A 19,162-nucleotide genomic window follows, 5' to 3' on the forward strand; every position below is an offset into this window, starting at 1 on the left:
CTTTGTTTTAAGGCAAACAAACATTTAGACCCTTAAAGATGTGCATCAGGCCACATTAAATGGGATCTTGTCCAGGTTATTCTGCTGTGGAGAAACTGGATCAGGTTTCTGGACTGTTGAAGTTAAGGACTATGGTCAGTTATTGGGCTCTAGAGGCTAATCTCTACAGCAGGTTATTCAGACTTTGGGGCAAGTTCCTCTTGTAGAGGCTAATAATTTAGGAAGTTGTTGGAGCCTAACTCTAAAGCTACCCAAAGCTACCACACTACCACAGCAAGACATAGTGAGATCTAGTACAGGTAGACCAGGTAGTTATTGGGTCTCTGGGAAGAGTGAAAAGGTCACTATTGGTAAACTTCACTATCAGCAGTTGTACTTCCAGTTTCTCTTAAAACATGAGGCAGAACCACATTTATGACAGACTAGACCATTAAAGATGAGACCATGAGCAAAGACTACGGGCCTAAGGGTAAGACTCTGGGACCTGAAAGCACAGATCTGGGGAAGGGTTATAGACTGCTGAAGTTAAGGACTGTGGTTAGCTGAGGCTAATATGTACGGCAGGTTATTCACTTTGGGTCAAGTTTCTCTTGTGGAAGCTTGGAAGTTGTTGGACTCTAGAAAACGACAACTTCAGATCATAAGCACGTTTTAAGCTACTGAAAACTAAAACATGTCCAGGAACTACTGCAGAGAATATGATGTGGGGAGGGTCTTTGGGCTGTTGGAGGTCAGAACTCTGGTCAGTTGACGCTAATCTCTACAGCGTCTCTCGGCCTTTCAAGCAGGTTTGAGGTTGTTTTTGGACTTGAAAAACTACAACCTCCACAAGCTTTTTAAACCCTGGATGCTCAGATCTGGAGCAGGTTTTTGTACAATCTTTGTGCAGTTTAATTAATCTTTTGAACTAAGATCTGAAGTCGTTTGTGGCCTGGAAGCAGCACTGGAGGAAGCTGTTGGAGTCGGACAGGAAGTGTTAGTCAGGTAAGAGCACAAACTCAGAGATAGCTGAGAGCCTTCGGTGTCCTTCTGTCAGCTTCTCTTTGAGGACTACAATGGAGTGATCCATCCATGCTTGGAGGAGGGGGGTCAGAAGCAACATTCAGAGTCCTGGTTGAGGGTTTCTTGGTGTCGGCCAGGCACAGGACAACAGCATTGGTACAAAAAATAGGAAAAATGGCAAAGTGGCCCCGGAGGAGCCTTTTGGTTTTGAGGTAGGTTAGCTTGACCAGCAGCAGGAGGCTAACGCAGCCCGAGGTAGCTCTCTTTGGAGGTAAAGAGTTTGGTGGAGGAGTCAGAGTTGGGAGGGGTGGGGGTGGGAAGGTTGGGGGGGGGTCAACCAGCTGACTGTCGGCTTCCTTTCTGTCCTAACCGGAGGCGAACTCGGTGAGACAAACAAACAGGTAAAAGGCTAAAGCAGAGCAGAGGAGCACTCATGTCCTCTACAGTCACCGCCTGACCAGAGAAATCATAAATCCCTTTGGCTCTGGGCCTCAGGAGGCCGACAGGTAAACTACCTGCTCAGGTAGTGAACCTGCCGTGGACCCTCTGAGGACCCGGTCTCTGGTCAGACTGGTGGAAGGCCTCGGTGTCTCAGGAAACTCGGCACCGATGGTGACAAACTCAAAATGACTCAAACTGAAGGAAAAAGGTTTTGGTTTCAACAGGAACATCATGGATGCCACGGAGACACCAACATCTGATACCACACAGGAATGAGCTACAGTCATGTGACCAGCAGTCGCTGGTCCTGTGTAACGAATGTTTGTTTTAAAGATCGAATCAGAAGAATTCAGCTTTGGTTTCAGTCTGGATATGAAATCATCATGAACTGGAGTGAAAGCAGGCGCTGTTTGTGTTCCTCTGTGGTATCAGACGCTCTCTGGATGTTCCTCACTCACTCATCATCTCAATAATCTCAAAGTTCAAATCTAATCTGTCGTTCATAAAGGCTGATGTGGCTGTAAGGCTGTCAGGAGAGGAGAGGTCGCGACAGGCTGGAGGAGGAAGGGGGGGGGGGGGGGAGGTAAGGAGGTAGTAGTATGCATTTGTTTTATCCGTTGCCTGTGCCGGCCTGGACGGGTGGGGTTGCTTCAACCATGACCATCACTGGAGGAGGGGTGGAGTCACATCTCTGTGGGCGGAGCAGAGAAAAGGAAAGACTGTTAAAGAGTTCATAATCAGCTTTTAGTGGTTTTCTGTTATTTATTTCTTGTTCTGATTTCGGATGTTAAACATGATCAAAATTACAAAACTTGAGGTGAACGTATGTAAAAAAGCTGCCTGCAAGACAAAACTCAGGGCTTCAACCTCAGCTAAACACTTCATTTATAACGTTTTTTTCTACCTCGCTGACAAGCTGATGTCGGCTCGTCGCACATGCTCATAAATGGCCATCCATTCTGTAGTCTTGGTTGCTAAGGCTGTTGCTAAGGCGGTTGCTAAGGTGGTTGCTAAGGTGTTTCCATGTGTTGTTCAGCTCCAACATGTACGGATGGATTTGAGAAGTTGACATTTGGAGTAAAGAAGGAGAAAAAGAAGTGAAATCCTGCTACTATAGTTTGTTTACGTAGCCTCCGGAGCCGGAGGAAGCTTCCTGAAGCTGACCAATCAGAACAGAGCGGGCTCATCAGGAGGCGGGGCTTAAAGAGACAGGAGCTAAAACAGCCTGTTTCAGACAGAGGCTGAACTGAGGGGCTGCATAAAGGACCAGTAGAAGATAAATAAGGAGTTTTTAACTGGAAATCATACAAAGATATTCCAGTAGAGCCCCAGAATATAAATATAGAGCTGGAAATGTGCAGAATACATTCTCTTTAAATTATAATAATCATTATAATACCAAGACTCATGTGTGATGAGTCCTAAAGCCAGTCCACAAATTTATTATTGACTTTTTGTTTATTCTTGATTTTCCTCCAGTCTTTTATTTCAGTGTAATCATTGAATCTTCTAGCAAGGCTGTAACATCTGTGCATAGAAACTGTCTTTTATTTTGTGTTTAACATTTGTAAACCAGCAGTGACATAAACAAGTTCACTCTGTGATTTATGAACTTAAAGAAAGAGTGACAGACAGTTTCCAGCGAAGAAGACTGCTGCTGTTATTGAAAAAACATCCAAAGTAATTACTCAATTAGAAGGAAGCACATGGTGTCAGAATCACAGCAGACTAAGATAATGTTATCGTAGCAACAGTGTGGTTGCCGTGGACACCTGGACTGATAGGGGAAGACATTTATTTAATCACCCGTCTCACTTTAACACTCGTTATAATTAACAGCTGTGTGTGCGTGTGTGTGTGTGTGTGTGCGTGTGTGTGCGTGTGTGTGTGTGTGTGTGTGTGCGTGCGTGTGTATGTGTGTGTGTGTGTGTGCGTGTATGTGTGTGTGTGTGTGTGTGTGTGTGTGTGTGTTACCTGGCTCAGCTCGATGCTCTCAGGTGTGTGAATTTTAGGGCCTCTGACACCATCCAGAGTGGGCGGCGTCTCCCAGCTCGCCGCCTTCCTGCACAAAAAACTGAACACAGAACAGAGTGAGGATGATGAAGATGTCGTTTTTTGAATATGAAGATGATTAAGATGATGATGATGGTCTCACCTGCGTCTGTATCCCAGCAGGATGAAGAGCAGGCAGCAGAGGATGCAGGCGAGGCCGCTGTGAACACCCACCAGCAGAGTCGACATCGAACCGTCAGACTGATCACAGTTACAGTTCGGACCAGCTGACAAAACACATTAACAACAACAAGGTCAGACACAGTTCACAGGTGTCATCAGAGGTCAGAAGTCAGAGGTCAGAGGTCACACTGGAGCTCCTACCTGCTGCAGGGTTTCCTCCTTCTGACAGAGACACCAGGCGGCGGTTAGATGGACCGTCTCCGTTCCCATTAAACGCCACCAGCTGGATCTCATAAACCGCTCCTGGTTCTGCAGAAAGGAAACAAACATTTCTCAGAAACGTTTTCACAGAACGTCACAGAAGTCGTATTTCCTGTAATTCCATCTCTTATTTTAAAAGGGTATGGCACAGCTGACTACAGAACAGAACTTCCTGTAGACAAAAACAACCTGAAATCATATTATTTAACTATCTTTTTTTACTTTAACTACATCAAGCTCATAATACTTATGTACTTTTACTGTAGTAGGATTTGTCATGCAGGACCTTTACTAGTAATGGAGTGTTTTTACATTGTTGTATTGGTACTTTTACTGCAACTTCTTCCACCTCTTTAGCTGCAGTACTGACCCAGGTGAGAAATGGTGTGGGTGTTGATGTGTCCTGGGAAGGTCTCCTGTCCCTGGATGTCTGGGTTGGAAACCCCACGGTACTCCAGCCTGAAGCCCTCCACCTTCCCCGGCTTACTGGGCAGCTCCCAGTACACCTGCATGGCTGTCTGGTTCAACACCTTTGTGAAGAAACTGGGAGAACTGGGAACTGTGGGACAGATGGACAAACAGAGGTCACATGATGAACATCTCTGATGACCTTTTTAAATTTTACTGCTTTGTTGTTTCATTCAGAAACTGTTGGTCAGTGATGAAACAAACCTTTTTTCCCAGCAGACATTTGTCTTGTTACAGCACGACAAGCAAAAGTTGTAAATAACAATATAAACCATGTGAGTGAGTGAGCATGCTCAGTACCAGAGCCTGGAACTGGCTCACCTGTATGGATTACAGCCATCATTAATGTCATTAATTCTACCTGAGCTTTATATACTATATACTATATATACTATATATAATATATACCACTCTATATTCAGAGTGTTTAGGGGGACAGTATATATTTAGAGTGTTTATGGGGACAGTATATATTTAGAGTGTTTAGGGGGACAGTATATATTTAGAGTGTTTAGGGGGACAGTATATATTTAGAGTGTTTATGGGGACAGTATATATTTAGAGTGTTTATGGGGACAGTATATATTTAGAGTGTTTAGGGGGACAGTATATATTTAGAGTGTTTATGGGGACAGTATATATTTAGAGTGTTTATGGGGACAGTATATATTCAGAGTGTTTATGGGGACAGTATATATTTAGAGTGATTATGGGGACAGTATATATTCAGAGTGTTTATGGGGACAGTATATATTCAGAGTGTTTATGGGGACAGTATATATTCAGAGTGTTTATGGAGACAGTATATATTTAGAGTGTTTATGGGGACAGTATATATTTAGAGTGTTTATGGGGACAGTATATATTCAGAGTGTTTATGGAGACAGTATATATTTAGAGTGTTTATGGGGACAGTATATATTCAGAGTGATTATGGGGACAGTATATATTTAGAGTGTTTATGGGGACAGTATATATTTAGAGTGATTATGGGGACAGTATATGAGTATGTATGAGTATATATAGTATATATATAGTATATAGAGTGTTTAGGAGGACGTACCGCCCCCCAGTGTAGTTGAGGTGATGGTGTTGGACTGCTGGCTTCCTCCCAGAGCAGAGTAAGCCTTCAGGTAGATGGAGTAGGTGGTGGCTGCTTCCAGGTTGGCAAACTCGTGTCTGAAGGTCGTTTTACTGACGGCCTCCTGCAGCTCCGCACTGTCCGGCTCTGAGGACACACAGGTCATAGGTCAAAGGTCAGAGGTCAGAGGGAAGAGGAATCACAGCACTAATCCAGGACAGACAGCGATCAAATGTCAACACATCTCTAATTTTGTCTCAATGAATTTGATCTCATGGTGATTTCATGAGTCTTGTTTGTCTAATCTCACTGTTTCATCATCTTCTCCTTTAATCTCATCTCGTCTCTTCTGGTTTCATCTCATTTTGTCTCCTGACGTCTAATCTTGTTTTGACTCGTCTTGTTTTCATTCATCTCTTTTGTCTCATCTCATCTAATCTCGGTTTGACTCCTCTAATTAACTAATCTAATCTCCTCTCATTTAATCTCATTTTATCTCATGATGTTTTGTTGCCTTCCTCTTGTTTAATCTCCTCTAATCCCATTCTGTCTCATGTCATCTAATGTCAGTTTGTCTCTTCTAACCTTGTCCAATCTAATCCTGGTCTCATGTAATCTAATTTTGTCTTGTCTCCTCTCATGTTGTCCTCATTTCTTCTCATTACATTTAATCTCACTTCATTTGGTCTCATTTCTATTTATGTAATCTCATCTCCTCATGCCTAATCTTGTGTCATCTTGTCTAATCTCATCTTGTCTTGTTTTTATTCACATCTTTTGTCTCTGATAATCTCATCCCATCTTGTTTCACCTCATTTTGTCTTGTCTTGTTCAGTCTAATCTCACCTTTAACCATCTCATCTACTCTACTTTAATCTCCTCTCGTTTAATCTCTCCTCATCTAATGTCAGTTTGTCTCTTCTAATCCTGCTCTGTTTAATCTCACATAATCTCATTGTGTTTCTACTTCTCTCACCTCGTCTACTCTAGTCTCGTTTTGTCTAATCTAATCTTGTCTCATCTCATCTCATGTCTCTTACCTCCGAGTCGTCGGATGTGCAGGACGTATCCGATGATGTGCTGGCTGACGTGCTCTGGCGGCTGTTCCCAGATCAGCTGGAGGCTGGTGGAGCTGAGGGGCGTGGCCTGGAGGCCGACGGGGGCCTCGGGCAGCTCGGGCCCCTGGCTGATGGCGAGACGGGCGCTGGCCTGGTTGGTGCCGGCGCTGTTCTCTGCGATGCATTGATAGATGGCCTCGTCCTCGGGGGTGATGCGGGTGATGGCGAGCGTCCTGCGGGGGTCAGACAGAGACGTGTTTATTTGTTAGTGTTCAGACTTACTGTAGTTCAACTCATCAGTGAAGAAGAAGAAGGATGATGTCCGTACGTGTTTCCGTTGGTGAGTTTGACGTTGCCGCTGGGCACCAGCAGTTTGCCGTTCTTCAGCCAGATGAGGTGCGGCTCCGGGACGCCGGACGCCGTGCAGCTGAAGACGGCGCTGCCCCCTGCTGGTCTGGAGACGGACTGAGGCCACTGCACAAACTCTGGAGGAGCTGCAGCGAGACACAGAGGAGGATAGAATATAAATATACCATCTGTGTGTAGAGTTCATGTTCTCTGATCTGATCTGTAACATATTTCATTATGTGTCTGTTATTTTATTCAGATTATGATAAAACATCTAATAAACACTTTCAACACCATGACAGACGTCCTTTATTCTCTCAGTCTGACACTGAGCAGCTACACGAGCCTTTAACCACCAACAACATGTTTAACAAGTTTCAGTAACAGTACTGCGTGATGTAAAAGCAGCAATACAACAATATAAAAATACTACTTTATATACTACAAATGTATATTTTCCCTCGTGTTTATCATTGATAATCAGAATATAAACAGACAATAAATTGTTTATAACACAATATAATGTAGTTATAAGCAGATATCTGGACATGTTAAGTGTTTATTAATGTTCAGTATTTATTATAACTTCTCCTATGAAGACATATTTTATATTATTACAGTTGTGTTTTATTATATTGTCATTGATGATGTTTATACAGCAGCACAGGAGGACTTATAATTATTAATTAATACATTAATAAACAATTATATCTGCTGACAGCTGCATTACAGAGAGTCATTAGCCAGTTATGAACTCTTCAGCTGTCAGATTAATGTATAGAAATACGTCAGAATGATAGTGAAGTACTGCAGGTACCACAGTAGTTGTGTTGCTGTGTGACGTCCAGCAGGAGGCAGCAGAGCTTTTATATCTGAACCTCCTCCAAACCAAAGAGATTTTACTAAATATATCCATGTAATGATGTGTTTAAACCAGAGATTTATTATAATAAATGAATTAAAAAAAAGTTAATATTGAATTAGAGCATGTTTTAGCAGATAAACAAGGCTGAATATCTTCTAAACAATTCTTGGTTTCCTGTTTCACAAACATCTTTCTGACGTCGTGATTTAAAAACACAATAACTACTAATAATAAACACATAATAAACATCTCAGCCAATGAAAAGTTGAATCTGAACTTGAACTTTATGTTTGAGCAGCACTTTGACCTCTGACCCCCCCCCCCCTCCAGAAAACAGACAGGTGCCGTCTCGCCTCCAGCCCTCCCGTCTCCATGGTAACAGGGAGACCATGGTACACATGTGTCTCTGTCACCCTAAATAACCTCCTGAAGCCCCGCCCCTTTCTCCCCCCCCCCCCCCCCGCATGTGCAGGGGGAGGGGCCACAGGTCAGAGGTCAGGGGTCGGGGGGGCAGGGTGCTTGAATAGGAGCCATTACTCAATACGGGGGGGGGGGGGTTCATTAACATAGAAATAAAGTTGATTTGTGGAGAGACAACGACACACTGACGACTGTTTTCTCTTTTCAGCTCAAGTTCAAAACTCAACTGCAAGAAATATATATTTATATATATATATATATAAATGATCTAAAACAACAAATCAGATTTTATAAACTGAACGTTTTAATAAAATCAGTAAAAAGTAAACAGAAACTCCATCTGTCAGATAAGTATAATATATATGTGTATATATATATATATATATATATACACATATATATTATATATATGCTCAAGTTCATCTTCAGTTTATTTCATCCGTAACATTTGATCTCTTATTTATCATGAATAATCGTCTATAAAGAGTTAATATCTGGTTAATAACTGTTGTTACTGTCAGCAGATATAATAACACTGAAGTGTTTGCTGTAATAATATAAAATATGTTTTCATAGGAGAAGTTATAATAAATACTGAACATTAAATATCTGCTTATAACGACATTATAGTGAGTTATTAATCATTAATAGACTGATTATTAATGATAAAGTGTTTAATCTAAATCTAAAAGTTTCTTTGTTAAGTATGAATATGAATCATATAATAACAATAAAATGCTTTTAGTTTACAGTTTGTGTGTTTAGCTGAATTATGTGTGAATGAGTTTATTGATCATATTGAATATTGATCATCTGCAGTTTTATTTTTATAACTGAAACTAAAAAGAAGTTGAACAAATATCAACGTGTTGATAACAAATCTTTCAGTTACACTTTATTTTATAATAATTTAAGAACAAAATCATTTAAGGTCAGTTTGAGTCACTATTTAATTAATTGATTAATAATCAATCAATGAATAATAATGATCATGTTTAGAGAACTGATTTAATTTCTATAATATTACAGATTCTTTCCAGGAAACGTACAGATCTGTAAAATAAAACATCTTGTTTCTGTTTTCTGTTGTAAAACTGAAGAATATGAATGAAAATGTGACCGAATATATAAATAATATATAAATAATATATAAATAATATATAAATAATATATAAATAATATTAAATAATATTAATCTGAAATATTAAAATATTAACGTCTGTTCAGACTTTTTATTTTTTTCTTTTAGTTTGTGTCCGACATGATTTAAAGTCATCATCTTCATCATCTTCATCATCTTCATCATCTTCATCATCCTCACGTCGCTGACAGACGGAGCTTCAGACTGAATCAAGTCCTCATTGTGAAGTGGGACTCTTCACATGCTAATCCAGATTCTAATGAAGCTCTCAGTCTAGGAAACACACACACACAAAGAGCCTGTGTGTGTGTGTGTGTGTGTGTGTGTGACCTCTGACCTCTGACCTGTGTGTGTCTGAGCTGCAGCTGGAGACCAAACAAACAAAACATATAATCCACACGAACAACAGACGGCGTTTCAGCACACAGAGTCCGAGCTGAAATAACCATAATAATAATAAGAAGAAGAAGAAGAAGAAGAACAACAACAACAACAACAATAATATAAATAAATAAATTGTTCTGATAATTGATGTTTAAATTGTTTCTGTCTGTTTGTATCTGTGAGTTTCTGCTTTCTGTTGTTCTGATGTGAATCTGGTTCTTCTTCTCTTCTCTTTACGCTTCACTTCCTGCTGGGATGGAGGTCAGAGGTCAGAGGTCAGAGGTGACCTTCACTGACACTAATATATCGGTTTATATTCGTCTCTGCTGCTGCTGCTGCTGCTGCTGCTGCAGACACATCAGCTGAACAGAAGATTTATAATATTTCATTTTGTTATCTAAATGTTCTTAAAGGTATTTTTCATTTTTTAAAGGTTATTAATGTTTATATATAAATATAATATGTAGAAATGATCATAATGTTCCTAAAGGTTCGTGCATATAACAGATGAACAGATGATCATAAATAATCCTAAAAGTCTTGAGTGTTTTTAAGAGTTCCTAAATATTTATAAATGTTTGTTAATGTTTCTACAGGTTCTTAATTATTAAATGTTAATAAAGGTTCCTGAGTTTTTGTAAATGTTCCTAAAGGTTCTTATAAATATTTGTATGTGTCTGTAAATGTTCCTCAACATTTCAGATAATTCATAAACATTTATAAATGTTCTAAAAGGTTCTTACATGTTTTTAAATGTTTTATCTTTTTGTAAATTGTTGTTAATGTCCCTAAATGTTCCAAAAGGTTCCGAAACAGCCATAAAGGTTCCTGAAATGTTGTAAATATTCTGAAAGGTTCCTAAATATTTAGAGATGTTGGTAACATTCATAAATATTGGTAAATCCTTCATCCAGTAGTGAAAGTCTCATTTCAGCTGGTTGCAGTGTTTTCTCTCTGTGTGTCTTTGTCCTCTTTGTCTCGTCCCCCCCCCCCCCCCCCCCCCCCCCCCCCCTCCCCCTCCCGGTCTGGTTCACTGACAGACTCAGAGGTCAGAGGTCAGAGGGGTGAAGAGTCAGACGGCAGCAGAACAACCTCAAACTGAACTGAACTTGACATCGACACACAAACAGACGGACAAGTTCAAGAGCACAAACACACTCCGACACTTCAGTGTTTTCACGCCGCTGACGAGTTCAAGTTCAGACGTCTGTTCAGGTTTCAGTTAAAGTTCAAACTAAACACATAAAATCAACAACTGCAAACCTGCACTGACTCATAATGTTTGCTACGTCTCTCTGTTATTGTACATTATCATTAATGTAAATAAATATCTAATATCTACCAATAATATATAATATCTAAATCTGATAAAAGAGGAAGAAACTGATTCTGACATTATTTAGATTTTCTAATGAATGAAACTGAATTATGGACGAACAGCCTGAAACTGAGAGGTTTCACTGCAGGAAGACGTGTTTTTATCTGATATCAAAAGATCAAACTGGAGGAAGTTCAAACACCTTGTATGTTATTTTTAGTTTAAGAGCTCATTAAGCCTCATTTTTTAAATTATTATTATGTTATTTTCTCACAAAAGTTTCAGTTGAAACAGGGTCGTTACAGTAATCTGGTTCTGTGTTCACAGTTTTCATTTTAATCTGGTTTAATCTGGTAAAATAATGAAAATAACTACTGTCTGATTTGTCACCTGTGAATGTTTTCACAGCCTCAGCCGTCAGGATTTAATTTACGTAGTGATAATCAACACTGTACAGACGTCTGCACAGCGTCGGATTCTGGTAATCGTAATATTTTAATAAAGATCTATCTGATGAACGTTTCATTAAAAGGTTTCACGACTCTCTGATAGAAGTCAGGAGTCCCTCAGGGCTCTATCGTTGGGCCTCTTTTATTCACTGTGTACATAAACAATAACATCTATGCCACCTGAACTGTGATGTACATTTTTATGCAGATGATATTATTCTATACATTACTGGCTGCTGCTGATCTACAGTTTGTTTTAGAAACATGTCAGATCACTCATCATACACCAGCTGGTTTTAAATTCTGACTAAACAACATGTATGTTGTTCCCGCGGTCAGTTAAGACCTTCCAGCCTCCTGTTCTTAACTCTTCAGGGTTCCCACACTGACATTGTTGAATGTTATAAATATTTAGGAATCTGGCTGCAGACAAGAGTCACTTTTAAAACCGAGATGGAAAACCTGACAGGCAGACGGATTTGTGTATAAAATTAAATTATGTTTCTCTTCTGACAGTCAGATTATAAAACTGTCTCACCTGATTATGCAGATATATGAATCTAACTTGTGTCTGTCTATGATTAAACAGTTTAGTGTCTCTTCCTGTTTAATCTCTCTCACCTTGTTTAAATAAATGATTAAATAGAATAAATACTTCCTGTGTCGTCGTTGTGTTTGATGTGTGCGTCTGTACCTTGTACGAACAGTCGTCCGAGCGCCGTGCGTCGGGATCTGCTTCCCGGTCTGTTGGCTGAACAAACGTAAACTCCTGAATGTTGCAGCGTGGCGTCAGAGATCATCAGATTCCCGGTTCCCAAAACCTGGATCCCCTCCACACCTATGGACCGCCCGTCTGTCACAGCAACACATCATCATCATCATCATCATCATCATCATACAGTTTATGTATAGAATACTAGATACTGAATAAACCACTGAGAGGTTTTGTAATCAATAATTGATCAATAAGAGGTTGTTTAAGGGTTAAAGGTGAAGGTTGTTACCAAGGCGACTCCAGGACACAATGGGGCGGGGGTTTCCTGTGGCAATGCACTCCAAGATGGCGGTCTGGTGGACGTTGATGGTGAGGTTCTGAGGACCGGACAGGATGACGGGCTCCTTGTAGATCCTGGATCCTGCAACTGGACCCACAGAAACCACAGCGTCAGAACCTGGATCCTGAATCCTGAAGGTTCTTCTAAAAATCTCTTTAAAGTCGTCTGAGTCTAGTCTTACCGGTGACGGACAGCTGGGCCTCGTGGCTGTAACGGGTGTTGGCGATGTTGGAGGCGACGCAGCGATACAAGCCGCTGTCGGTCCGCCGGACGCCGGTGATCTGCAGGATGCCGTTAGGAAGCAGAGTGTATCTGCAGGAAGACACATTTAATATCTGTTAAATACACATTTAATATCTGTTAAATACACATTTAATATCTGTTAAATACACATTAAAGACTGAGATGTGGTTGGAAAGTACGTTGACCTTCAGTTACGTTTTTTTTTTTAATCAAATTAGTTTCACACACGTTAAATATACATTAATTACATTATAATATATATTAAATATATTTAAAATACATGTGAAGTACACATGGAATAGATATTATGTTTAATGTATTAAACACACATTAATTACACAATAAAAACATGTTAATTACTCATCAAGATAGATAGATGATTGATAGATGATTGATAGATGATTGATAGATGATTGATAGATGGATGATTGATAGATGGATGATTGATAGATGATTGATAGATAGATGATTGATAGATGATTGATAGATGGATGATTGATAGATATGTTAGATATGTGTGTGTGTGTGTGAGTGTGCGTGTGCGTGTGCGTGTGCGTGTGCGTGCGTGCGTGCGTGCGTGTGTGTGTGTGTGTGTGTGTGTGTGTGTGTGTGTGTGTGAGTGTGTGTGTGTGTGTGTGAGTGTGTGTGTGTGTGTGTGTGTGTGTGTGTGTGTGTGTGCGTGTGTGTGTGCGCGCGTGTGTGCGTGTATGTGTGTGTGTGTGTGTGCGTGTGTGTGTGTGTGTGTGTGTGTGTGTGTGTGTGTGTGTGTTGGTACCTGGGGTCCTCGGTGCTCAGTGGGCGTCGGTCTCTCTGCCAGGTGATGTTGGCTTCTGGGATTCCATTTACCTGACAGGTGAGTCTGGCCACGCCCCCTTCATCCACCGCCACAGACTCAGGGTGAGACAGGAACTTAGGGAGGGCTGCGGGGGGACGGGGGGGGGGCGGGGGGGGGGGGGGGGCAGAGAAATACATGAAATACATAAACTGATGATGTGTGTTACAGCAGTGGTGGACAAACCGCTGATGTTTCTATATTTAGGACTCTGTTTCTATTTGTTAATGTTTAATTCTTTCAATCCACCATAAATGAAGCTGCTGCTGTTTATTGTGTGGAACCAATAAAATAAACTCTGTTAATCTTTACTTCCTGATGAGATTCATGACATCAGATATAAATTAAACATATAGACGAGTGTTTCCACTGAAACACCCTGAAAAGACGTTGTGCGTTGTGTTACATATGTTCAGGTCATGTGACTCACATGCGAGCTGGACTCGGGCCTTGCGGCTGATCAGCATGCCGTAGTGGTTCTGCGCGGCGCAGTCGTACTCGCCGGCGTCCGTCTCGTTACTTTCTCGTCTCTTGGAGAAGTTCTTGATGAGCAGCGTTCCGTTAGGGAGCACCGTCGCCCTGACGCCGGTCGCCACGGGAACGCCGTTCCTCCGCCAGGTGATGGAGATAGGCCCCTCCCCTTCTACCTGACAGTCCAGCATCAGGGGGCGGTCCCTCGCCGCGATGACGTCACCGGGCTCTTTCAGGAAGGCCAGCTCCGAGGCTCCGCCCACACCTGACAGGTGATACGGGAACGTTAGAGATGGGTTCGCTGTCGTCACGTCAGGTCAAAGGTCAGATACAGAACCAAGAGTCCGACTGACAGCAACACGACAAACATAAAACTGGATCCTGACGGGACGGATGACTGTAAAAGAAAACTGAATAACAGGTTATCATTTGATGTATTTCTTCAATATATCATACATGTTTCAGACAGTGTTTAAGTTCAGTTTAGTGTTAGTTTGTGTGTGCTGTGTCTATTCTAAACTTAGTTCTTTGCTGTGTAAGATGAGGCAGTTGTGTGTCTAACAGTTAAGTTTACTCTGTTATACCTTTACCTGAGCCAGTGATAAGATAAACTGTAGTTATGTAGATGTTTATGTGTAAAACTGATCAGCTTTAGAGGATAGTGTGGTTTGTCCTTAATTTAATATAGTAGTAATGTTATTTTGTGATGCTACTTGGTGCTTATGTACTGTCATATATGGTGGTGAAGAAAGTCTGTTCCTAGGTTAGCTGAACTTTTGACTTATGTTTCTATCTGAGGGTTGCTGACCTGTAAGGTTAGTAAACAGATGTCTTAAATTCTGTACGAGCAGTATTTAAGGGACTGGTTAACCTTTCAGACAAAGTAAAGATAGCTAGGTGGTATCTTTGTCTCCAGAACTATGATGCTTTATACTTCTGATTGTATTATTTGATTACACTATTTCATAACCTGACAATGCTCTCTTTGTGTGTTTATTGAGTCATCAGCAATTTCCCCATTACAGGACGTACGACTGTTTATAACATTCTGACTCCAGAATGAAAAAGAATAAATAAATAATGATTCTCTATATGTGTCTTCATGTTTGGATCCAAACCAACGATGAACTGATCTACTGATGAGTGTTGTGTTTGTATCAGAGCTGATGTATCGCTGCAGCGGGTCACATGTTCCTTCATCATGAGGAGTTTTGTCTCGTTAGTTTAATCAGTTCATTATTGGTTTGATTCTAAACATGAAGACAATCAGCAGAATGATCCTTTAACTCTGTTACATTATTATAATATTCACTAATAACTGATCCATCATTAAACATGAACATGTGAAATACTCACAGAGAGTCTGAGGATGATGAAGATGAAGATGGCAATGATGATGATGATGAAGCTGTTGACGACATTCATCAGTGTTGATCACAGGTAATAAAACACGTTTGTAGTTTCATCTTTACTTTCAAATAATCAGAAACATGTAAAACTCGTTTATATCGTTAAATATTTGACTGAAGACTAAACGTTCCGTCAGCTCGTCTGTTTCATTGTCTTCCTCCTCCTCCTCCTCCTCCTCCTCCTCCTCCTCCTCCTCCTCCTCCTCCTCCTCCTCCTCCTCCTCCTCCTCCTCCTCCTCTGTCTCATTTCGCTTTTCAACTTGAACTTGGACGAGGTGACTTTCCCAGGCTCCCCCTCTGACCATCCCCCCCCCCCCCCCCCCCCCCACCTCGTCCTCCATCTAGTTCTGGTCCCAGCTGGTCTGACAACGAGACGACGGACGGCAGCAGGACTCCCTGTGACGTCTGGACCCCCCAAAACCTCCTCCAGACCCCCCATCCACCCCACCCCCCCCCCCCCACCCCCCCACCTCCGCCTCCTCTAGTATGAAAGACAACAATAACCACAACAAAAGTCCACAGCAGACACAACAGCCCCCCCCCCCCCCCCCCCCATCAAAGCAACATCACTAAACTCTGCAGCTGCCAGACTTCATTTACATTTTCTAAACATTCAAACTTCTGTCATGAAGCTTCTCAGTTTTCATCTTTTTCTGACTCAAACTCAACTTTATTGTCCATCAGATCCAAAGAAACGAAGCAAAGTTATAAATCTGAAACTTGGTTTTACTGACGTCCAGCAGAAACATCAACTGAAGGAAACTTTTCTTCCTTTAAACTAAACAAAGTATTTAAACCTGCTGGATCGTCTGAAAACTGCTTTTACAGAAAGTCTTTACAGGACCGCCGTGATTATATAAATATATATAATATGACTCAGACCCGACCATCACATCTGGACCAGAACCAGACCCGACCATCACATCTGGACCAAAACCAGACCCGACCATCACATCTGGACCTGAACCAGACCCGACCATCACATCTGGACCAGAACCAGATCTTAGTTCTTTAAGACACTTTAAGTCGTCGTCGGCATAGAACGACATCATGTTTAGTGACTCTGAGCAGCAGCAGAATAAAACAAGAGAATCAAAGATAAACAATAAAAATGAGCATCAGTGCTGTTTACTGTTAAACCTGCTTGTATAATAATACACAGAACTGTGTGAAGGTTTTAGTCATTTTAGATGTTTAGATCCATGATGCAGCAGCATCAGGAGACGTCTGATCATCAAACATCCAGCCAGAGTCATAAAGATGCATCTTCATCTACAAGAAGAACAAGGAGTCCTGATGGTCTCTGACCTCAACATCATGGACTCAGAGAGACCTGCTGAGAACCTGAAACACTGAGAACTGCTGCTGGTTTAAAGACAAAGCTGCTCGCAGCAGATATTGATTCACTTTCTGCTGTTTATTAATCTTTGGATCAAGTTAACTGATCAATAACAACTATTGACGGAAGCATCTTCACTTTACTGTCACTGACTAAACTTTTGCACAGTTCATGTGAGATCAGAGTCTCTCTGACTGAAAACGGTTCGTTAACAGTCGATGGATAAAACACAGATCCATCCGCCAATTACAGATGTTTCTGATCGGTTCCCTGCAGGGATCAATACTGACTCATCATGTTCCAACACTAACATGTATTCATACTGAAATACATCTATATTCAACCAAAACACAAGACCAAAGCTTCCTGCTGCGTTTCTATGACTCGTTCCTGTAGATACACTGTAGTACGTTCTATAGAGAGCTACACATCTGACTGTATTTACACTATATACACATTTATACACTATCAACCATTAAACTACACTGTGTTTGTGTGTGTGTGTGAGTGTGTGTGTGTGTGTGTGTGTGTGTGTGTGTGTGTGTGTGTGTGAGTGTGTGTGTGTGTGTGTGTGTGTGTGTGTGTGTGTGTGTGATCAGCTGATGATGACTCTTTCAGCTTCCTGTGTGAACTGAACTCTGACGTGTCTCAGACTTCACATTCAGGATTAAATCCGCCTCCCATCTGGGTCCTCATTATGGGGTGGGGGTGGGGGGGGGGGTTACCTAAAACACAGGAGCAGACAGACGCCCCCCCCCCTTAACCCCCCACCCTGACCTGCCCTCTAAATCCCTAAAACCCTCCTCGGCCCCTGCAGGTCATGAGAGTCTCAGTTCAGAGTTCAGGTTCAGCAGCCTGAAGCTCCGCCCCCCTCGCACTCTCTCTATTGTCGCACGCCCCACGACTTTGACCGTGAACTTCATGGGTCTCACAGCGGCGGCGGCGGTGGTGACCCCCACCCTAAAGCAAAGACCCCCCCACATCCACACCCAGCAGTAAATCCTTCATCAGCATCAGAAACATCACGTCTGAGTGTTTGGATGCAAGCTGGAGGCCTGGGAACCAGACACACACACACACACACTCACACACTCACACACACACACTCACACACTCACACACACACACACACACTCACACACACACACACACACACACACACACACACACACACTCACACACACACACACACACACACACTCACTCACACACTCACACACACACACTCACACACTCACACACACACACACACACTCACACACACACACACACACACACACACACTCACACACTCACACACACACACACACACTCACACACACACACACACACACACACACACACACACACACACACACTCACACTCACACACACACACACACACACACACACACACACACACACTCACACACACACACACACACACACACACTCACACACACACACACACACACACACACACACACACACACACACACACACACTCACACACACACACACACTGTCGTCTCTCTGCTGGTTGTAATTGTTTAATTGGAGCCAATCAGGAAGCTGCTGAGTCACTTCCTGTCACCTAATTAACCAGCAATTAACCACAAATCACAGATGTTGCTGGAGAGGCTTCAGACTGTTACTGAAGCTTAAAGTCTCTTCTGACAACAAGTGAAGAAAACAGTGAAACCACTGAAAGCTGCCAGCAGCCACTAAATGGACCTCGTCAGTGACTGCAGATCAATAATGGATCAAACACACCTGATCAGATGGATATTTGAACAAACACAGATCAGACAGCAGGGAACTCTGGGTAATATTGTTTTGAATAGATCAGCTGATCAAACATCACTTCAGTTTGATGAATATTTGAAGGTTTTTAGGAGACAGATTCCAGGACGCCTGGAAACTATTCAAGGATCACTAGAACCTGCTCAATTACTCCTTGAACTTTCTCAAGGACACCTGGAAACATCTTCAAGGGCTCCCACAATATTCAGACTCTTACATTAACAGAGAAGCTGCTCTCTGATTGGCTGTCTGTTAAAATCCTTTCAAAGTAAAGTTTAATAAATAATCAAATAACATCGATCAATGTGAGTTTAAAGTCACAAACACAAAACAAAGATTTCTGATCTGCAGCTGTTTCATCATCTTTTTCAGTTTGTTCCCAGTGTTCCCAGTTAAACCAGCAGTCAGGTGTCTGTAATCATTCCTCCTGTTCATACTGGATATTAAAAGATCCTTCAAATGTGCTTTCAATGGAAGTGATGGAGGATAAAATCCACAGTGTGTCCACACAGTCATTTAAAAGTCTGTGTGAAGCTTCTATTCAGCTTCATCAGTCTGAGTTAGTCATATCAAGTGGATATCTGACACATTTACAGTCTTTTTAGCATCAAATTCCCTCT

At 41.7% G+C, this 19,162-nt stretch overlaps 1 protein-coding gene across 1 annotated transcript; it reads right to left on the bottom strand.

Annotated features, from left to right (window-relative positions):
* Positions 1-1,336: 1,336 nt before the first annotated feature.
* LOC122988129 (immunoglobulin superfamily DCC subclass member 3-like) lies at positions 1,337-15,437 on the bottom strand. Its single transcript, XM_044360290.1, has 14 exons — positions 15,365-15,437; positions 13,972-14,277; positions 13,485-13,629; positions 12,648-12,778; positions 12,416-12,553; positions 12,106-12,264; positions 6,815-6,980; positions 6,469-6,719; positions 5,411-5,575; positions 4,250-4,438; positions 3,820-3,927; positions 3,599-3,722; positions 3,418-3,517; positions 1,337-2,134 (listed from the first exon to the last, which is right to left on the bottom strand). Exons 1-14 carry the CDS (start codon positions 15,435-15,437, stop codon positions 2,054-2,056), a joined length of 2,136 nt encoding a protein of 711 aa, XP_044216225.1. The 3' UTR covers positions 1,337-2,053.
* Between the last annotated feature and the right edge of the window lie 3,725 nt (positions 15,438-19,162).

The sequence above is a fragment of the Thunnus albacares genome, chromosome 8, assembly GCF_914725855.1.
Source record: "Thunnus albacares chromosome 8, fThuAlb1.1, whole genome shotgun sequence".
Classification (NCBI taxonomy): Eukaryota; Metazoa; Chordata; class Actinopteri; order Scombriformes; family Scombridae; genus Thunnus; species Thunnus albacares.